General features: G+C 35.2%; 2 protein-coding genes across 4 annotated transcripts in view; both read left to right on the top strand.

Annotated features, from left to right (window-relative positions):
- Nucleotides 1–7,170, top strand: part of LOC148953784 (uncharacterized) — a 34,688-nt gene extending 27,518 nt beyond the window's left edge. Inside the window, exons 4-5 of one of the 2 annotated variants that reach the window (XM_089108493.1) lie at nt 2,209–2,271; nt 6,184–7,170. In XM_089108493.1, coding sequence (XP_088964619.1) covers nt 2,209–2,271; nt 6,184–6,362 — 242 coding nt within the window. In that variant the 3' untranslated portion in view covers nt 6,363–7,170. Of the gene's footprint in view, nt 1–2,208; nt 2,272–6,168 lie in introns of both variants that reach the window. The other variant, XM_089108492.1, reaches the window with a different exon arrangement.
- A 3,397-nt stretch (nt 7,171–10,567) lies between these two features.
- Nucleotides 10,568–23,518, top strand: part of Fadd (fas-associated death domain protein) — a 93,315-nt gene continuing 80,364 nt past the window's right edge. Inside the window, exon 1 of one of the 2 annotated variants that reach the window (XM_089108497.1) lies at nt 10,568–10,677. The gene's annotated coding sequence lies outside the window, so the exon portion shown is untranslated. The remainder of the gene's footprint in view (nt 10,678–23,518) is intronic. The other variant, XM_089108498.1, reaches the window with a different exon arrangement.

Genomic DNA, 23,518 nt, shown 5'->3' with positions numbered 1-23,518 from the left:
CAAAATATTCGGCCCATCTCTCTTTAGTTCTTCTCTTATCTCTAATGGTGGCCCCATTCCTATCTTTAAATGAGCCAAGTCTGGATTGACCACTCCGTCTCAATTTATTAACATGCCAGTACAATATTTTACTACTATGTCGTCTAGCTGCATCTTCCAGATCCACAGCAATTTTTTGGCCTCCACTTCGCACCTCCTTTTTCATATTTTAATTCTTTCTCCACTTTCCTTACATTTCTTTTGTTTTCATATGATCTATCACTCAGATAATTCTTGTACAAATCATTTCTCCTTTCTATTAAACATAAAGCTTTTTCATTGGTATTCTTAGCTGCAGTTCTAGCTTTCTTCCCTAAGACACCTTCAGCAACTTCACCAATTATTTTTCTAAAATTATTCCAACCATCTTCCACATTTTCAAAATTTAAACTCTGAAGTTTAGTATTCAACTGTTCCTGGAAAGTTTCCCTCAAATTTTATCCTGGAGTCCTCCAACATTATAACTTCCCGGGAGGTAGTTACCCTTCCGATACTTCAGCTTTAAATTAATCCTTGACATTACTAGATGGTGATCTTTACTTTTAACATCAATAATAGCCCTCCTATATACCCTAGAATATTGTATTGATTGTGTCAGCTTTCGGTTTACTGAAATATAATCAATATCTCTCGCTGTCTTGCCATCACGTGAATAACATGTAAACTTAAGAGCCATTTTATGACCAAATACCGTATTGTTTTTAACTAAATTATTATACAAAAGTCTGTAACCATTACTGTTTTCTTTTCCTGCACCAAATTTACCTAGGCTAGGATACCATCTATTCCTATTTCTACCAGCCTGGGCATTAAAATCTCCTAGTAAAAACATCATATTTCTACCTGGAACCCTGTCTATTTGCTCCTGTAATTGTAAGTAAAATTCATCTGAGTCACTGGTTTCTCTAAAAGTCGGTTCTACTGGGGCATAGACTACTATAAGTGACATTATGAACGTTACATTTAAAACATGAGCAATTAATATTCTATCAGTATGATCTTCCCAGCATAAACAAGATTAGGCAGCTTCCTTATTCATCATGAGCCCTACTCCCTGTCTATGTACCCCATCCTTCCTGCCCGAGTAAACAAATTCTATATCACCTAATTCCATGCTTCCTACTCCTGGCATATGAGTTTCTGAAACTCCTAATAAGTCCAGTTCAAATCGTCTGAATTCATCAGTCAAAATATCGCTACAATGGTCATTTTTTAACGTCGTAACATTCCAAGTTCCAATTTTCATGTTCTTTATATCATTGAATTATTTTCGCCTCAGGAAAAGCAATGATCCCGGATATCAGTGCAGGACGGGGATCACATATCTTCTTAAGTCTACACCGAAGTGCTTAAGCCGGCTTAGAACCGGACAGAAAGAAGTCCCTGGGACCTTCATGAATGGAGGCTTTGTGCAATCCTGGGCACATCTTGGTCACAACATGGTTTTCAGCACTTGGTGATACTCTTCTATCAACAAGAGAGTTAAGTTCCAAGAGTGTTTAAGTTCATTGTATGAATATTATTATTTAGGGGATTTTCCGATCGACTGGCATCGGGTAATGCTCTGAATGGCATAAAAAAAACCTGTGTGTTATACTTTCAGGCCGTAATTTTGGGGTTAATATAGGAGGTGTTTGCAAGAAAAATCTTAATATGTTGAAGTTTTAATATATTAAACTAAGATTTTTGAGTTTCACCTAGGGAGGGCCTCTTAAATCATAATTTTAGGGAATTAATCACTCCCTACCTGGCTTTATGTACAGTTTAGTATTACCCTTTTCGGGACATTATTTATTTACAAAGTTCGAAGAGACAGCCTCTTTAGGGGGAGTGGACTGCAAAACTCAAATGAAGTATTACAATTGAAGTATTACATAATTACAATTGTATTACATAATAACTACAGTATTACAGTTGAAGTATTACATAAAGCTTACAATTGAGGAATAATGAGGCGAACTGCTGTTGACATGTTCTTAGAAAGAAAAGTCAAAGAGTCACACTTGCATTACGGCAGATTGAAAAACTAGTCGTCTATTCCTGCCGTTCCGAATTTTTCTTCTTGGAATATATTTTTTCATTACATTAATGCATTAAACAATCAAATTGTTTTATTTGCTTTAAAATTAGATCATGTATAAATTTAATTAATTAATATTTATTTTTTAGAGCCACAAGGGAGTTGTGATATGACTACATTTCCCGGGTACTCTTCAATATCAGGTCAGGAAGGTATGTGTTACTTGTTGTTTCCAAAGATCCATGAACTCTTAGGAACTCAGAATTTAGCTCTAAGACATAGCTGGAGACTGGAGAAGATTAATCTCCTACCTTATTTCTGCCCTAGCGTAATAGACGATCATGAAGAAGTGAAAATGATCATTTTTTATACAACTCTGAAAAAGCTATGCCAGCTTTGCCTCTCACAGAGACTATATGTCTTGACTTTAGGCTTTCTAGTCTTTGACCCCCTGACCAATCGCTATGAGATGTAGGAAGGTCTCATCCTCTATGAAATTGTTAAAAAAAATGTTAAAATTTGTAATATTTTGAGTACAAGGCCCCCATTGTCTCGAATCAATATAACACAAATGAATATGAACCCGTTTTCCTGTCATGGGAGCAGAAGAAAAGGAACAACAATTTTTACTCATTAATATCCTGTGAGCTAATAGATAGTTATAACCAACAACTGCTAGAATATTTCCCCAATAAACGAACATTGTCGGGAAAAATTGTTGATGAATTTTGAGTAAGAGATTCAAAAATTAAAAATAAGCCTTGTAAATTTCTTCATTTAAAAAGTAGTTGCGGAGAGTTTTGTAGGTCAAAGATTTATATCATTTTTAAATTTTGAAGGCCGTTTTAAATACTTCTTTGGATTCAGTCGCCCCATTCTTAAATCTCTATAAGCAAACCATGTCTTTCTGTAAATCGTAGGTATTCGTCCTCAGACCAAAACTATGTGTCTGCATATCTACAAAAATTGTAACAGTGTAAAAAAACTGTAATTTGTAATAAATGTAACAGTCATCAACCATCCTAATAAAAATCGAAATATAGTTAAAAGTCTACAGCACAGTATAAAAAGACAAACCTTTAAAACAAACTCAAAGATAAAAGTTCCCCTTTCTAAGTAGCGCTCATTCAGTTGCCCATTCCCCGCTGCTTGGAAAGGCCCTTTTTTATCCTATTATTTTTTAAGGTTTGTCTTTAAAGATAGTCATATAGACTTATCTGTATTGCTTCCAAATATTCAGTTACCTCCAAATTTATCAGTATATGCACTTCCGTTGACAGTGCGACAATACAACATTAAAATTCCCTCCTCTTTTAAATTTTCTTAAATAAATAAAACAACATAAATGGGTGATTGGGTACAGCAAAAAGTACAAAAAAAAACACTATTATACAAGACTTGTTAGCGCAGCGGTAAGAATTGCTTGTGGCCGTGGTAACCTAGGTGGTGAACCTTAGATATGAAAATCTTTTGAACCTTTGAATCACAAATTTTGTCTTAGAGAAGACCAAAAAGCCAAAAACAATAAATATATTTTTATTTTTTTTAAACTCGTTTCCAAATGGCCTAAAAAGTAGAAATTTTTTTCTGGAGAATCTATGAGTATAAGTGAAAAGGAGGGGCTAAACGGATTGGGCCTTAACTGATTTGATCTTTTTATCTGGTTCTCCTGAGCTCATCGACTTTTTTCATTTATTCATTTATAACCTTGATCGATTTGATATCTATGTTATGTAAAGCCTAATTCGTTTTGCGCCTCTCGTTCTCACTTTAGATTCTCGAGAAAAAACTATTCTCTACTTTTCCTCCAATTTGGAAACAAGTTTTTTATAAAATGATATTTATTTTTTATTTATTATTCTTAATTCTGCACTGAGTGAGGCAATCCTCGTCTCTTTCTTTATTTCTATTTTTGGTTTTGTCATGAATACCCAATGTGGTCTGACACATTACTTGCTAGCATCAGTTGGGACTGTATAAACACGTTTATCGAAACTGTGACAGTAGTTCTGATATTAGGATTTGGGAAAACTCGTTCTTAATTATTTTCGTGTAGATCCTCGACAGCAAAGATCCCCTCCCTATGTATCAGACTCATTTTAGGTAAAGAGTACGAAAATAATTGCATATTTATACCATCAAGCTTCTTTCTTTTACTGAAGCGATATTGTGAGATAAGGGACAGTCTTTTTGAAAGTAAAAAGAAAATTAAGATTGATGAGTTTTCAGTCTTACTTTCTCCTCCATATTCAAGAAAATCATTGGCTCACTGCCAACAGTTTTGTTCCTGCTCTGAGCGAAATTAAAAGTATTATTTTGGTATCAATAGTAGCAGATATTTCTGTTCATTATACAAATCGGTTACTGACTTAGTTATTGTTCAGCATTGAATAGGAGAATATATATTAGTTTAAAACTAAGTTGTTCATTTTGTAGATTTACCTACATTTACAATGTAGGTAAATGATGCTAAAATAAATAATTATGTTGGTTCACGTCATGAAATGTAGTGTTTCGTTTGAATTGGTTTTCTCTGTATATCTCGGGACATAATATTATCCCCTAATTCTTATTTATGTGTGTTTTTAATAGTCTAACAAGTTTGCTTGGCAACTATTATTTGTTCTTATTTATTATTATTTCTTCATTTCTGTTGTCATTATTTTCGCAAATTGCCTTTGCAAGCTAATTTTCCACTTTTTTTTTTTTTTTTTTTTACTTAAAGCTAAAATAAGACACAAAGGAAATTTACAAAAATAATAATTGATAGGAAAATTGGGACTACAAAGACAACAAAAATATGCTTATTTGAGAATTTGACCATAACCCCGATATTAAAATTTTGGAAAATCTCGCCATTTATTAGATCCTTTTAGGTCCCGTACAACAAGCCTCAGACCCCTACATAAACACACTTAAATAAATGCATATATTTCGCATCAAGCTTCTTATTTTTACTCAAAGATGTACTGCAGGATGAAGAAAAATTTAAAAGATTAATATTTGATATTAAATAGAATATTAAGATTCAGCTCTTATTTTATTTGGTTCTCCATATTCAAGAAAATCATTGGCTCAATGCTAACTGTTTTGTTCCTGCTTTGAGTAAAATTAAACCATAATTTATAGTCATAGAATCAATCAGTTTCATTGATTCAGTCGATTCAGTTGAAAAATAGACCGTTATATTGGGTTGTAGGGTCAATCAGTTATATGGATTCAGTCGACTCAGTTAAAAAATAAACCATTATCTATGGTTGTAGGGTCAATCAGTTACATTGATTCAGTTAATTTAAATGTTATGTATGCATTTTTGCATCTTTGTAAATTATTTTCAAAAATAATAATACATATATATAGATAGTTACTACAGTGCAGCGGCTGCAGGACTCTCCTCCGGAGATGGAGGATTTAAGTTCGAGTTGATCTGTAGTAACAAGTCGTCAATACTTCTGGATTTTTTTTTTATGATAGGTAAGAACTTTTTTTTGGTCTTGAGCCAATCAGTTACTTTGATCATATATAATCAGTTACTGTAAGCAGGTTTCTTCTTCTTCTTTTGCGGAATCGATTTGGGACAGAACATTAAACTTGAATGATGAAAATGTGGGTTGAAGAAAGACTAGAAACTTCTCTTACATTTAAGAGAGCCTTAGGCCCAATAGTTAGTAGTAACTATAAGTACTGAACAAGCCTTGTCAATAGAAATGGAAACTCCAATCGAAAAAGTTTTCATTACTATTATTTACAGTAATAAAAATTGATTATTGATGCTGATTCTGAGCATGCGACATTAATACATTTTTTAGTTGCTCATCATTGCTAGAAGTGCACGAGAATTTGCATAATTTCAGGAATAGGAATTAAACTCTCTCTAAAAGGGTGAGACCTTTATGGGAATTATCCAACGAAGTTCCCGCACCATTGGCCCTCATTCTATGTCTATGATATGAATAAGTGTAGAATTAACATTTAATATTAGTACTGAGGGTGCATATATATATGTACCCTCATATATGTGTAATATTGTAATATGTGTGTAATATTGTAATATATATATCCTTTCTCTCGCCGTCTTTCTATATCTCACTCTCATTTGCTTCGATTAGGCTTCATTATTTCAGGTGGATATTCATGTGCAAGCTGTGATAAAACGTACAAGCATAGAAGAAATTTAAGGCGACATGAAAATTATGAATGCCCAAACGCCCGCAAGTTCTTTTCCTGCCCCCTCTGCTCGGAAACATTCAAGAGGAAATGTGGCCTTGAGGCCCACTTGTTGAAAGTACATACTAGTACATAATAAAAGTTATGTGTATAAATTGTACATGCCTACGAGGGATAAGCCATGAGCGCGTTCTATGGTGATAACAGAGGGGTGATTAAAACAAGTAAATTTCGTTATTTGCATTACTGTCATCTATATCAAGCCAAAACAGAAATACACAAATTCTTATTGTTAAAGCTTAAGAATATATAAGACCTTTTCCACTGGCATACCAGATTCTTAAAACAAGATTCAAAATCAGTTAAACAAGGAAACTTAAAAACTTCTTCTTCTGAAAAACAGCACCTGGAATCCACAACAAACTCCTTTCGGTTTCTAGCAGGTTTCTTCTGATTATTCATTTGATGATTCGAATACCAATGCTATCTTCACATAAACACAAAAGTCTTTATTTTTAAACTGGTTTATAAAACTGTGGAAGAGGAACCCTTCTCTTGCCCGCCAGAATCCACAATCCAAATCGAACATTTTTTTTTATTCTTAGTAACACAATCTAAATTGTAAGCTTACCGAAAATCCTGACTTTCAGTAGATTAGCATATTTATGAACTAGGTTGTCTGTTGAACGGTATATTTACAATTCAAATTATAAACTTACAATTTGTTTTGTCAGTGGAAAGGCTTATTGTTTTTCAATGCAAAATACATTCTCCGTGTCTATTCTGCTTGTCATAGAACTTGGTCACGACTAAATCGTTTGTATTTATGTGTATTTTATTTGTATATTTAAGCGAATTTGCAATCATTTGTTGACAAAATTCTTTTTTAGGTTTATTACGTCTGTTTCTTTTTAATATTTGAATTATTAAACGCCTTGGAAATTCATGAGTGTTGCCATTAGCCATCGATTGAAGCTTTTCTAGCATTTTCATTGGGTTTTTTCGCCTTTTTGTTTTCGCTGAGATCTTAAATTATTTTTGAACTGTCAAATGCGCTTTAAAATTTGTTGCGTTTTTACGGTTTTTAGAAAGGAAAAGATTGCTCCGACAGGGGTATCAGTGAAGAAACCATGCCAACATTTCTGCTGAAAATTCGTGGGACTGGGGAGGGGGATAGAGGTACGAAAAGCCCTATTTATGGCTCTGATCATAAACATTGGAAGGGTTTCTATGATTTACTTCAAGGAAATGGTAGTATGCCAACTTTTCTGCGAAAAAGTTGATGGGAAGATGGCCAGGGCGTGTTGGAGGGACTATGAACCTATTTTCTATTCAAATCATACAAATTGAAAATTGTTGCGAGTTCTTGATTTAAACAAGGTGGGACATATCTACCTCTCTGAGAAAAAGCTGAAAAACCGGGAAGAGGAATTGTTGTTGAAGAGATCTTGGATTCTTCGATCCATCAATCATTTAGATTAAAAATCCTTGCATTATTCTTGTTCAAAACAAGGTGCAAATATCTCCCATTATGTTGAAAAGTTGGCAGTTAAAGGGCATTGGAGGGCTTCTGGACCTTTGGCTCTCCTATCGTATTGTTCGAAAACCCTTGTGTGATTCAACTTCAGATAAACTGCCTCATGCTGACCTTTCTGATGAAAATCTTGTGGCGTGCGAGGTGTGATATCTTGGAGGGACCATGATCTCACTTTATGCTTTTGATCATATAGATTGAAAATTCTTGCATGATTTTACCCCTAAGAAGTTCCAATAGGGTAATAGAAGGGGTGTGGTAATGGAAGAGAATGGGTCCACTTATTGCACCCAATTTGTTTTCAAACCGAATAAAGACTTGACTGGTTTGCAGCGAGTCAGTGCTAAGCTCGGTTTTGATAGTGACTTCAATATGTACCACAAACATAAAGTTGTCAGCCTCTTGATTTTATTGGAAATGGTGCTTCTCATGAGTTAATTTTTTTATAAAAAAAAAAAACAAGAAAGGACTAAGAGCAAGCTGCAATTTATTTCTTTAGTGTTAGCTAAATTTTAGGAGGCACATGCGATTCTCTTCCTTTGTCTCAATATTAAATGTAGAAATTAGATAACAAACTTAACCGAAATCAAAACAGGAATCGAATTTAAAGAAGATTAAAGCACTTTCAGACGCATGGGAAAATGTTTATTTTTTCTATTCGTTATTAGGTGACGAGGCCAGGGAACCTTTGTACATTTTAAGCACTTTTAGGTTTAAGCGTAACTTCAGTTCGAATTTTTTGCCTGCTTGCTTGCGAGTATAAACTGTTTCTATTTCAGAAAACCAATAATCAATAGGGGTTGTGCCATTTCCTGATAGTTTTCTTTCAATAATGCGTTTGAAAAGGAGGAAATAGGGTCTACCCAAAAAAATATATAAGGATTCGGAAAAGTTTCATAAATAGTCAAATGAAAAAAATATCTCACCGATTGAAATTTAAAATGATAGCTTAAAATATATGCAGAAAATAGCGAAATCTTTTGTTCTCGAAAGTAATGATGTAGATAATACTTTTAGGCAGCAGTATTTGAGTGACTACAATAATAAAATGAAACCTAGAAACACTGACTTGGGAAGGGGGAGTCAAGACATTACAGATTAAAAGTTGATGAATCAACGTGCTTGGATGAATTTCATTTGCCTAAGCTAGGATTGTTATTTAGGTATATTCATCCTATAAGGAACCCTGCAAATGGGGGGGGGGATAAAATAAATTGAGAATCATTTTCTCTGTCTGTGAATCTTTATCTCCGTCTTGATATTAAAGGTCATACACTTGAATATTGAAGACAAACTTGTTGTTCGTCCTATGTCAAAAAGCGAGCTAATCATTTTGTATTCAGCATTTGTGGACAGCATATCAACAGGTAGTGAATGTAGTCCACGTGTTCCATCTGTGTAACTTACAGATGTCGCCTGTTTTGACCAGTGTGCTTACACGCTGAGAAGATTCTTGCAGCTTTACCAATCATCTAAACTTTGAAAGCAGAGGCTTCATGAAATTCTGATTTTTTTTTATAAATAAACATATTTTTTCTCACTTTTCTGTTAAAGTTCTTTAGAAGTCTCAACGGAGTTTCAGGATTTACAAAGACTGAAAGCTTTGCTTTCCATAGATCTACTAGTTTTGACCATAAGTTTATCCATCTCTCTGTTATTAGGGATAAGAATTGACAGGTATATTTAAGTTTAATGTGAATAAACACACTTTTTCTTCTATTATTTTATAGTTTTCAATGGCTTCAAATAGAATAAAAGTATGGTTTTTCATAGATTTTATGACTTGACTGTGGGATGGTTTAACGTAAAACGTTTGTATTTTATTATTGTGGGATCTATTTGTCATATATTCTGGCATATCTTTTCATTCATAATGAAGATAGGGGAGAGCAGTCCTTAGTCGAAATTTGTATGTTTATGAAAAGCTATTCTTTCATTCTCTCATAACCTTTGCAATCGTGTAAAACTACTAAATAACTGAACAGAAATTTAAGAAAAAGTATTCTATAGCCTAAGGTGATCTTCTTTATGATCTGCTCGAGGTTAGGTCTACATCTGTAGAAAGTAACTACTTTTTTATGTAGCTTTCGTTTTCAGTAAGAAGAATCTGAAATTCTTCTTCTATTTCAGCAGGCGGGCTTTTCAGTCAAGACTATTCAGCCCTTTTCCTTTTGCTTCACTCTGTGAGCTGAACAGAGATACTGAATAGGTTGCTTCTTATTTATTGAATCTGCTCAGATTTCTTTCAATAAATCTTTTGACTCTAGGAGTGAAATATAAGAAGATAAACCTTGAGTTCTGTGCTCTGAGTGCATGTAAAGTTAGCTAGACTCATAGCTGATAGTGACATTCTGTGGTGTTTGAAGCACTTTAACAGTTTACAATGCACGGTATACTGTGCAGACATCAGCATATTACATTTAAATAGGCAATGGTCAATTGTTTCATTTTTATATTACAATACCTGCGCAAGGGGGAGGAGGGAATTGAACCACTTGAATTAGGGAACTGGTACGAAAACGCCTGAGAATTTAGCCCATTTGAGCGACCAAATTCTATGATAAATTTTAGAAAAATTCTTATTGGGGAAAGGAGATAGAATTGGATTATTGTTATTAAACATTAAATCCTTTGCTTGAAATCAATCCTTAGCTTGAAATCAATCCTTTTCTCGGCAATCCTTTGCTTGAAATCAATTCCTTCTGTATCTTCTTTCCGTGCTTGAGTTTCAATTAAGATTTCGCTCCGCACAATTCCGCTTCTGTGGTTTAGAACTAGCAACATAACGTTTTGATTCAAATCTGTATCAGCACGGCTTTTCTTGGGATAATGTCTCTCAGCTTCAACTGGCAGCCCTTCATCCACACCAAGTGCTGGAAACTGTTTCCCTAGTAAAAATCAAGCATCCTGATAGTAGGTACTGCAGCAATAATACAATTATATAAATGCTAATCAGTTTAATGAATATTTGTGTGGGACTATTTTGCCATCCCCAGAAAGAGATTAGGGGCTTTTGAGATTGAAACATGTTAAGAAGACAACTCTTACTTCATAATGTGCAGAATAATTGTCACTAACAGATTGTTACAGCAGCTCTACTTTGCTGCAATCCCCCCCCCCCTAGTGTGCAAAACTATAGCCCAAATTAATACACCATTTGATGCCTTTTTTTATGCTGATTAGAAATATAATAATCATTTGTATTGGAAATGAATTTCAGCCCCCCCTATATATGCCAATTCAGGGTTAGGTTAGGTTGTATAAATATATACCCTGAATTGGCATATTTAGGGGGGGCTGAAATTCATTTCCAATAGAAATGATTACTATATTTGTAATCAGCATAAAAAAAAACATTGAGTGGTATATTCACATTATCCATAAGTCAATAATATGATTTGGTAGAAATTTACCAATTGAATCAGCTGTGATAAAACAAAAACCAGAAAAAACAAGAGTGATAGCTTGGCCTAGGGGCTGAAACATAAGCTGTTGTTATGGGTATAGAAAAGGGGAGGGTAGCTCCCCCCTAGAACTTCAAACTTACGCTAGATATTAACAGGAACTTTTGTATACTGTAATTTTTCTGTTGAATATTCACTTTCAGATGGTTGAAAAAGCTGAAAATAAACAGAAATTTCCAAATATTTTTTCCAATATCAATATTTATGTTTCAATTTTCAATATTAGGTAATTTTTTGGCAGTTCATATTATTGACTTACAAATAAAGTACCACTTAATGCCTCTTTTTATGCTCTTTACAAATATAATAATTGCTCCTATTGGAAATTCAAATTTATCCACCCCACCCCCTACATGCAAATATGTACCCTGAATTGGAATACACCATGAATTGTTGATTTATTTATCTTATGTGACAATAAAATTATCTCTTCTAGACTATACCATCAAGGTCAAGGTGATGTACAGCAATTATTAATAAATCATAACATTTTGCCAACTAAAATGTTTTGCCCTCATTGTCATAGTGAATGCTATTTTGATGAATCACAAAATGGATTCTGATGTAGAAAAATAAGAACAGAGCAACGTGGACATAGACTTATTAAAAAAAAGTGCAATTTTAGTCAAATACAGGGACTTGGTCCAAAAATACAAACATATCATATCAACAAATAGTGGAGATTATGCTGATTTTTTGCAATTTAGATAGAGGAGCTCATATTCAACAATTTATGGTTGATGAAATTGGCATATCATCAGCAACCATGGGTGTAGGCAGCATATTGTCTAGGGGGGGCAGTTGATAGTATGATGGAGTTTTATCAACTGCTTTTTCCAAACCATCTGCTTTTTCAGCCATATCTAATGTAATTTTGAAGGTCTAGGAGGGGGGCAGCGGCCCCCCCTCCCTGTGCCTATGTCAGCAACTGCTGTTGATTGGCAAAGTTTTGGTCATGAAATATGCCTTGACTTTATTGACAAACACAGTTGTATTGGGTGGTCCCAGAAAATAGTCAAAATAGATGAAGCAAAGATAGGGAAAAGAAAATACAATAGGGGATGCTATATTGAAGGACAGTGGGTGTTTGGAAGTATTGAGAGAGACACTGCAAATTTTTTTATTCTTCCCATTCCTGACCAAACTGCCAACACTCTACTAGAAATTATAAAAGAGTGGATACATCCAGGAACAACTATAGTTTCTGATTGCTGGAGCTCATACAATAGATTAGGCATGCAAGGTTTTCAACACCTAACTGTCAACCATTCTTTGAATTTTGTGGACCCTGTGACTGGGGCCCATACACAAAATATTGAACATCTATGGTGTTCAATGCGTGAAGCAATTCCCAAGTACAAGAGATTGGACAAACATATGGCTGGATATCTTGCCAAGTTTTATTGGAAAACCTTTTTTCCCAATAAAGGGGCCAGACTGCATCATCTATTGCTACAGGCTGCTGAACTATACTAACCAGATACTCATCATCCAGATGAAAGTTTACCTGGCACCAGTCAAGGCACCAGCCAATAAAAATCAAATTTTTCATCAAAAGTGTCTCTATTTAATCATCTGTCAAATCAAGGGTCAAATTATAATTTTGGTACAGTTCATTTGGCTAAATTTAGGTTCAGAATGCAATTTTTGTAATATATTTGCACATTAGGGGGGGGGGGTATATACTTTGTATGTATTTCTATATTTATAGCAATATTCTGATTTTTGCCACTGCTATTAATATTTTCTATTTGCCCCATTACTCATTAAAAAAAGTATTAAAAAGACTGGCATGAAAACCATCTATAAAACAACTTATTTGGCTGCAATTTCAAAAGACTTAAGCATTGAATCTCAGTGTGGTGGTTTTAGGAAACTTTTTCTTTTAAGCTGGAAAAAGAAGGATTTTTAGAAGAAAGACTTGGTGATAAAGGTTCTCCCCTTCTATAATATGAGAACTAGGATCATTATACATATTTTAAAGTAAGAATTGTTTTCTTAACATGTCTCCTTATCAGGTGCCACAATTCTAAATTTTTACCCCAGCAAAGTTTTGTATCAAAGAATTCAGTGCTATTTTAGTTAATGACATTTGAAAAACTTGAAATGGTAGGAAAACATTTTAGATTTTAGTTGCCTAATAAATGAGGTTTGAATTGTTGTAAATAATTATTTTTAGAATATGTTACTCTTGAACAACTTATTTACAAACTAGTTATATGTTTTTACCCACTTTTCAATAACTTAACTTGTGTTGATAACTTATTTGTGTGGTTACAATTCAGGGCATATATTTGCCCATTAGGGGGGTGGGGTGGGTAAATTTGAATTTCTGATAGAAGCAATTATTATATTTGTAAAAAAGCATAAAAAAGGCATCAAGTGGTAGGCCTATGTTCACTTTATTCCTAAGTCAATAATATGAACTGCCAAAAATTTACCCAACATTATTTTTGATCCAATAGGAGATTGGCCCATGATTGGCAGGCATTGGCTTTTTTAATTCTCTAGAAACTGATGTAAGCACTAAGAAGTTGCTGAGTATGTCATAGCAAAGGTAACTCATTCAATACTATTCCTGAAAAAGACAATCAGAAATACTCTGACTTTTCCACCTAGATGCCTCTAGCCAAGTGGTCAAGAATGCCAAACTTGGGCCATCCTGGTACTGGTTTGGCCATCTCTGGCTTACGTTCAGCCACCTGACAAAAGAAACAGAAAAGTGGCCAGGGAAACATTAAATAATATGGTCAGTATAAAAACTAAAAATCAATTTCAGCAAGGTATAAAAGCACTAAAGAGTATTTATATCAAATCATAAATTAACTTATCAACGCCAAAAGTAAGCTGCTCTGCTAATCTTGATGTTCCACCTGTCAGTGGTTGCAGTTTCATTTCAACTTCTGTCTTTAAGACATTATCCATCCCATCAGTTAGTACAAAGTCTCTTACTCTAGTCTCTTTTAGAAAGTGGACCTTAAGTTCTTCAGTTGCTACTTTCTTGATAATGATAATATAAGGAACAGGATTTCCTTTCTTGCTCTTCAGCTCAACCAGAATGTACTCACCAGCATTGACTTTCTTAGTGTCAAATTGGAAGATGCTGGTAGGGGGCTCATCTTCAACATCCATACTGGAGTCTAAAGAGTTGTTGTATACAGGCACATCTACATCAGAACCATCACTCCAACTGCACCTCTAGTTAAGAATGTACTCACCAGCCTTGACTTTCTTAGTGTCAAATTGGAAGATGCTGGTAGGGAGCTCATCTTCAACATCCATACTGGAGTCTAAAGAGTTGTTGTATACAGGCACATCTACATCAGAACCATCACTCCAACTGCACCTCTAGTGAAGATAAATATACCTTTTGCTTTTTAGTCTTTTCACTTCTTTGACTTTCTTCCATTCCAGGACTAGGGCTTTCTTAGCAGATGCAGCTTTTATCACAGCAGTAATGCATTCTTTCATAGGGGTGTCAGTAAGCACTTCTGACTTTTTTCATATTTTTTTCCTGTTGATTTTTTGTTTTCAGCCTTTTGGAATGTTGCTTGCATTGACAATCTTTTCTAACAAATCACCTGCTGATCTTTGTTTCTCATTTAGAGACAGAATCTGTGCTGCATCTCTTTGGGGTCTATGTTAAAGAAGGAGGCTAAATATTGCACAGGAATTGTGCTAAGCATAGAAACTTCCCTGGTAAATTCACCCCTAGATGCAGTTGACATCCTGTCTGTGACATATGTCAAAAGGAACTCATAATCTTTGAAGACATCTCTGCTGGTGAGGTAGACCCCACTTGGTCTGAATCCACTGATTGTATTCTTAGGAGTGAAAACATTTGGATATGCTTTTCCCAGTAGCTCAGCAATGCTATACGCATCCTGGTTGTAGTAGGCCTTAAGAGGCCCCATGACTTTCCTTTCAGGGGCTGTAGTTTGTGAGTAGTTTGGGTGGGACAGTTAAAAGTACCACATCATTAATTTTAGCAATATACAGCAATTCAATGGTGCATTGGCTGATCTAGTTATCCATTGTCAAAAGTACAGGTGACTGTTCGGAGGGTTTTACTTAATTGATAAAATGCTGCAAGTAAAGCAAAAAGGGAAGGCAGTCATCCAGCTAGAAGTATTTTCTGAGCAGATATGATGGTTCCTGGTAAGGCTCCCTTGAGTAAAATTCCCAGACACTGTTTTCTGAGGGAAACAAGTACATGAGGGACACTGTTCCCAATGCATTAACACCAGTACAATTATGGTCAACTGACCTCTTTCTGCTGATGTGACCTTCCCTACTTATTTATCCCAGCTGCCTTTCTTTCTTTTCTCCTGTTCCTGTTTTACTTTTATTTATTTTATCTTTAATGAAATTTAACAGGAAAAAATAGAATTTCAGTTCACCTACTGGTCTGACAGGGTTAAATAATGTCAGAATTAATCAAGTTTTGGGTTCTGAGCTTGCCTTCAACATTAAAATATGCTGTTAACACTACTTTTACAAGCATAGCCCACTTTCTGACACCTTGGTGTTGCATGCCAAATCTATCGTGGGTATTGTGGCCAAACATGCAAATCTACCATCCCATGGGATGAAAAGAAATGCTAACAGCAAACTGGGGGAGATGGGAAGTCTTAGAAGCTGACAAAAGAAAGGCAAATAATAAGAGAATACAACATGAGTTCATGGCTTTTCTTTTATTTGTAATTAGGTGTAGGCCTTCAGACAAAAATTTAATAAATTCTAGAATTAATCACCATAAAATGTGACCCAATCTGATATTTTTGATGATAGTATTAATGAAGGCCAGACAATTTAAAAACAAACACTGCCATCTGTCAGAGCTTTTATAATCCACCAGAACTCTCCATAGGTTTTGATGTTGGATTATTTGCTTTGGCTAAACCTGGGCTGTGCCAATTGTGATCCTGTCTTCTCTGTACCAATTTTGATGTCTAATATTGACCATCTTTTAACTTTTGAGTTGAATTATTAGAACAAGAAGCTGCTATCTAACCATAATGTGATTTGTGTCAGATTGCAATTTATGGTGCTTATGTTTTCTCAAAATTCAAAGTAGAATAGTGGCTTTATTATATTAAAGTATTGCTGGAAAAGTAGAATGTGGAAAATGTTAAAGGCTTAGTTTTAGTGAATTACAGAATGACGAGTTTCTAAGGACCTTGGGAACCATTTATAAGCCCCATCCCCCTCCATCACAGAATCAGCTGCCCCCCCCTTCTTAGACAAGATGCTGCCTATACTCATGGCTATTGGAAATATATGATTTGGGTTATATACTTGCACATTAGGAGGAGGGGTGGGGTAAAGTGTTGAGAAACTGTAGCCAAAATGAATTAGCTACAATTAGTGTGCACATTTAAAAGTAAAAATTGTCTTCCTAACATGTTTCCTTGTCAATAGCCCCTAATCTGGATCTATTGGCCTACCCTATATTTTGCAATTTTTAGAAGTAACAGAAACTTGTAATTTTTGTTTAAAAGATTTAGAAGGCAACAAAGTAAATATGCAGAGTAGCCTAGTGGCTTTACAGAAGGAGACATGCTAAAACAAAAAGAGAGGTATTTTTAGGTTGGTAATTTTTTACTCTTTTTATGGTTGAATTCATGTCCGTGGCAATTCCCCACCCCCTCCGATATTCTCATATATGACATTAGGACAGATTGGCAATCAGACTGAAAAAATGCTAGTTCTAAAATAGCCTAATGAAATTCTTAATTTATAATATGCTGTACAGTTTTAAACTTTTTTTTCATTCTGACCAATGGTCTGTATTGTGCCAATCTCCTGATTCAATGCCTTTGGCCGGGAGTGCAGTGCGTGGTTGGGGGCAAATCATTTGATGCTTCCTGCGTTTTTCCCCAGGTTCCTCTGGGTACCCATTTACAGGGGCTAATCTCCAGCATTTTTATTGGGAGGGGGACAAGAGGGGTTTATATCCAGATAGTCAAGGGGCATGGGTAGTTCAATTGCTTTGAATAGACTGGATGTCTTGATTCAACACATCATGACTGGTTTTACAACAGATCAGTCAATAGAAAAAAAACAGCAAATAAACATTATTAGGGCTATTATGTGTTTATGAAGGGGGGGGGGTGGGAACTGTCGGGATAGTGTCTAGACCTTTAATATTCAAAAAGAAGCATAAAATAAATTATCTTGTGCCACTATTGCTATTTTATGTCAGTTTTGTATATAGCCTAGGGCTATATGTGGGACCATAAGGGGAAGATAGGTTTGGTGAATTATTACAAACACATCTTCAATTGTAAAAAAAAGCATGAAATTAACAATCTATTAATCTCTCTATTTGTCAGCAAGTGTCCTTCTAGAGACCTGCTTCTCTACACATTTACTAGAAAAACATTTTAGATTGCAAGTTTTATGCTTTTTTTGGTGGTTGAAGTTGTTCTTAGGATAATTCACAAGCCACTCCCCTCTCCTAGATGGTGCATATGTAGCCCTGGACTGTATACAAAACTGCCATAACATTACCTTAAATTACATTGTCCAGCAAAACAAGGAAAAAATCCTGTAGAGTTGCTGGTCAGTGATGATCAGGAGCCATTGGCTCAATTGCATCCCACTCTGTCTTCCATGGTTCAATGGACCAACTGTACCGTGAGTAAAATGTGATATATTTAAAATACAAAAATAAAGTTCCTTCTTTCTAAAGATAATTCCGACTTCCTCTAATTAAGTTAAATCTCTTTTAAAAAAAGAAAGGTTCTTAATCAGCAAAAAGAGAAAACTGCCTTTTAGTTCCAGCCAAAACTCAGCGCTAATCACGGGAGATGGTTTTGAATTTCGCCGAGAAGAGTGGTAATAAAAAAACTACTAAATACAATGTTCGCTGGAAGTCTAATTTATAAGTGTGTGTGAACGTTTAAATCATCAAAAATATTTAAAACAGTTTTTTGGATGAGGAGTTCGCATCCTTGGGCTACTTAGGCCAATTGTAGGTCAGCTTTTGGAGCGCAGGACAAAAACTATGTTTGATAGTGGGGTAAAAGTGCTTTTTGGAAGATTATTAAGAGGAGAATTATATTGGCATTCAGGCATTGCGATTCAAATTATTAGTCATTGTAGAGACTTGGTTATTATTTGCTGTCAATTGAAGTGAGCCCTGTTGTACACCTAAAATGTAAGTTACAATAAATGTATTGCTCTTCTATTTGTGTTTATTTTGTTTTATATGTCTGTATCTAATCGCGCGACATGTAATTAGTTCGTTTGTCTCCAAGGTACGTTCCCAGGGATCTGATCTCCAGATAGCTTGAGGAAAAGAGGATACATTTATATAATTACATATTTTATTTTCTCGTGTTCAGCGAGTGGCGTGGTCACCCATTCATCTACCCCCCCCCCCTTTTTTTGCAGCCGGTGCAGCCCTCGACGGCACGAGATAAGCTATAACGGCTCGGACGATGCAATCGTAAAATTACCCAGCGGAACCTTTGATTTTCTTATCATTTTTATAGTTTGCTTAGCCTATCACTCGACCTAAGAAAAACTCACCCGGCGGAAACGGCGCGACCTTTAACGCCTTAAAGGGCACAGTCTGTAGCGCTATAACTGGCGCTATCGAAGAACTTATAAGGTGCAAGTTCACTGCTTTTAAGCCTAAGATTACATTTGAAGCGGTCAATATTTATTACCGCAATTAAGCCCATTACCATAAAAATCTCTTATTGCTACAAATGGCGCGTCAAAAATTGGAGAAACCCATGTAAAATAATAACGATGAGGAATTTGTAATTTAAATTTAAGTATAGGAGCGACACAGACTTATGAGAAAAGCGATCTGGCCTATAGCCGTTTAGCTGTTACAGGAAAACCTTTAAAATATCTCATAGGATATATTAACCTCTCCCAAAATAGGTTAAGTGAAAAAAAAAAAAATTATTTTGAGTTATTCAAACGCAAAAAAAAATGTCAGAAGATTTAGACGAACAATTAAAGGCGCAAAAGTTGGTCGCGAAAAATGTAGAAATAGCAAAGTCTATTCCACAGCACAATGGACAATCAAATATTGACGAATTTAATATCCAATTGGCCCAGTTTGTAGAACTAACAGAAACAGAGCTAGAAAAGTTAGTCGGCATGCTTCTATTAAGATTAAAACACAAGATCTTATTTTTTCTAAAGCAGATTGAACGTACTTGAGGTGATGACGCCAACTTGCCAATAAATACGGTGGACAAATTATTAACGGCATTTAAAGACAGATTTATCGAAACCAGTTCTACAAATAAATTAAAACACGGAATGGTATGCTTTGACCATTTACAAAATACAAGGGAGTATCTTGATAATATACGGATTTCAGTAGAAGCAAAATACGGAGAAGGTTCGGGAGAGCTATATGAAAAAGTCATATTACATAACTTTTTGCAAGGGCTACCCCCAAAACTGTATAGAATGGTAATATCCAAAAATATTCAGACGTTGGATCTTGCAGTTCAGGAGGTAGAGCGATTGATCGAAGTTGATACGATCGTAGCTAATCACAGCAAAGCAAAAATAAATAGCCTAGGTGAATCAAACGCAAACATGACCTTCAAGGGCGATCAGGCGTCTCCCAATTTCTTTTCAAGGGGTAACTCCCCAGTGCCACAAAGAAATAAAACACAAGAACCCACTAGGCAGAAAACAGTACGTTTTCAGCCTTTCAAACAATCTAGTCATGAAAATAACCATACAACAATAAGATGCTATATTTGTAATCGACCTGGGCACATCGCGAGGGAGTGCCGATATGTCCCCAATAGCACACCAAGAATTGCTGTTGGCAGTAGGTAAAATTATGGCAACCGTTTGATTGGAGGGACAATTTTTAGCACCGATGGTACACTAGGCTACAGTGATAAACGATTGCGCCAATCAGTACCTTACAATGTATACCAACCTAATTTTTAGAACCCTCTCCCCAATAGACAAAATAAGTATCGGACGACGGGAAATAAAAATTTTTCAAGCCAACAGTATTTGCTGTCAGCACCAACATCCAGCACTGGCGCAAGAAATCCAAACTACAGTAATAATCCATGGCGTAGGCAGAAAAATGTAAATCAATTAGATATGCATACGGATTCTCACGTGTCTGAATCTCTATTGCAGACACCGACGTACGAAATAAATCCACGGGGAAACGTATCAGGCCCCTAGGAAGAATAAATTGGACCCAGAGGGCGCCTAGAATGTTCTATAGGTCCAAACTGATAGTAGTACCGTCTTGTAGTGATAGTATTAACAGGTTACCTATATTTAATGATTTTTGTGAAGCAAACGTTTACTTTAAGGCTTTAATTGACAGTGGTGCCACGGTTAATATCATAAGCTCATGCGTATTTAGTATGATGCCTCCGCATATTAGGCAACAAAGAAATTTTAATAATCCCAATTTAACTAGCGTGACAGGACATAAATTGGATGCAAGAGGTTCAATTCGCCTGGACGTAAAAAGGGATAATAGAATCTTTCCGACAAATTTTATAATATGCGATAACTTTCCGTACGAAACCATTATTGGTGCAAATTTTTTAAGGTCTAATAGAGTACTATTAGACGTGGCTAACCAAAGGCTTTTCTACCCGGCTAAGGTAGGGGAAGAAATTTCTACCTTAAGAAATTGTAACAGAGGTTATGAAGACAACGCAACAGTAAATAAAATTTCTGGTGGTATAATGTCGCAATATTTTGAACCTCATGTCTCTCAAAAAGGACATGGCATAGTTAGAAATTTGTTCAATTGTTCTGAGAGGTATCGCAGAGATAAAGTAAATTTAAATAATAAAAGTATTGACTCTACGAAAATAAAAATAGGAGATATGCGGCAGTACAGGTCAAACGAAATCAAGAAAATAGTGGAATTATGGAAAAAGTAGTGACCCCCATTGCAGTTCAGACACTGCCAGTGCTATTGACGGATAGCGCTTGTGTAAACTTAATAGACAATGAAAATAAAGAAAAATATTACGGATTCGCGATAAGGAAAACAAAAGTCCCTCCCAAAACGATGCAAAGAATTCAAATATCACAGATGATTGAAAAAGTAGCAAATCTGAAATATGGTTTGCAACCCCATCAAATGAAATTCCTGAAAATCTACTATGCGAGGAACAGATTATATCTTACGACAAAGGAGAAGGTTTTATTTGGGTAACTAATAACCACGAAAATGACACAATTACAATAAAAAAGGGGACGTGTTTAGTTCAAATCCAAGTTTTATCGGAGAATTCCATGATGGGAGAATTCCAAAAGAAACCTTGTTAACGGCATTAAAACCTTAATTAACAAATACCCGCTAACTAAATCGCAATTCTCAAACAAATTTAATATGGATCATATTACGGACTTAGATCTTAAGAAAAAATTATGCGAATTACTATGGAATTTTTAAGATGTATTTTCCGCCTCTGAAGACGATATCTGACTGATACCGTTTTATGAACACTCAATTTTAACGACTGGTAATCCCGTAACGAAACAGCCATATCGTGTGCCGTATAAGCACAAGGAATGGTTAAAAAATAAAATCCATGAATTAGAAGAAAATGAAATTATACGCCCCAGTATAAGTCCGTATTCTGCACCAGTGATCTTGGTACCAAAAAAGAAGGGTGATCTTAGACTTGTAGTAGATTATACAGCCCTCAACAAACAAGTAGTTAGCGATAAATTTCCTTTACCAAGAATAGATGAAATTCTTGACTCTATTTCAAGCAAAAATAAAATCTTTACTTCTTTGGACCTTGCTCAAGGCTACCACCAAGTGAAAATAGCCGAAAAAGATGTTCATAAAGCTACATTTTCAACAGCTGACTGTGGCTCATACGATTACTTGAGAGTACCTTTTGGACTTAAGACAACTTCAAGCGCGCTATATAGACCATTATTGCATATATTAAGAGAATAAAAAAATATCATTCATTTTGTTGATGATGTCATATGCGTGGGAGAAAATTCAGAGAAATTCAGAGGTGTTCGAGAAATTCAGACAGGGCAATTTAAAATGCCGGCCTGAAAAAGTAAATTTATTTCAACCTAAAATTAAATTTTTAGGAGTAGTAGTGACACAAGGCGAGATATCCCCAGACCCAGAGAAAATAAAGTGTGCTGAAAACCTCAAACCCCCAAGAACTCTGAGAGAATTAAGAGGAATTTTAGGTCTTACTGGTTACTTCAGAAAATTTTTGCGCAATTACGCACAAATTGCAAAACCCCTCACGGAATTAACTAAAGGGAACTTCCAAAATGTTACCTGGTCACAGGAAGCTCAAATTTCCCTAGACCGTCTCAAAAAAGCACTCACTTCTGAACCAATATTATCGCTTCCTAATTTCAAAAACGGACAATTTGTGGTCACAACCAATGCTAGTTCAAAGAGCATTGGCGCTATTCTTTTCCAAAAAATCCCGGTAGAAAACCCTAATCCTCTAGAGGGAACGTCTAAACAAAAACAAATAGAAAAAGTTATATGCTATTCTAGTAGAACCTTATCAAAAGGCGAAAGTAGTTATTCCGCCACAAACTTAGAATTATTATCTATAATCCACCACTTGGACAAATTTAGACACTATTTAATCGGTAGAAAATTTATACTACGATCAGACCACAAAAGCTTGCAGTACCTGCGCACATTTAAAAAACCCACGGGCATTCTAGCTAGATGGATTATGATAATCCAAGACCTAGATTACAAATTTGAATATCTGAAAGGTAAACAAAATGTAGCTTGCGACTTTTTGAGTAGATACCCAGAAAACATGCCGTCGGAAACCGAGGAAAATGAAGCTAACGCTATCAATATTAAGAGCAAACATAAATGTAAGAAAAATAAAGATAAAGACACAGTAAAAGAAAATAAGGATAACTATTGTCCCTTGTCTTTAGAAAATATAAAATGAAAGCAAAAAAAGGACGAAATGTGTGTAGCACTTATTAATTATTTTGTGAATGACGATGTGTTACCGGATAAATTCAAAACTCTTAGAAAAGAGATAGGCAGTGTTTAATACGATCATGAGGAAGAAATACTATGTAGAATCGTGACTGCTGAGATAAATAGAAACAAATCCTCAATTATACCTGTATTGACACAAAACTTAATAATACCTGCCTTCAAATATTTTCATTCAGATACAGGGGGACACTTAGGAGTAACGAAAACCTTCCATAAATTAAAAGAATATTTTTAGGTGCCGTCAGGAATAACAAAACTTAAAGAATTTGTAGGTGCATGCGAAGCGTGTAACTTAAGAAAAACTTCCC

The sequence above is a fragment of the Artemia sp. Qi Xiang Cuo genome, chromosome 3 (assembly GCF_049724085.1).
Source record: "Artemia sp. Qi Xiang Cuo chromosome 3, ASM4972408v1, whole genome shotgun sequence".
Lineage (NCBI taxonomy): Eukaryota > Metazoa > Arthropoda > Branchiopoda > Anostraca > Artemiidae > Artemia > Artemia sp. Qi Xiang Cuo.
The sequence above is the reverse complement of the archived record's forward strand: the minus strand, read 5'-3'. Positions and strand labels throughout refer to the sequence as shown.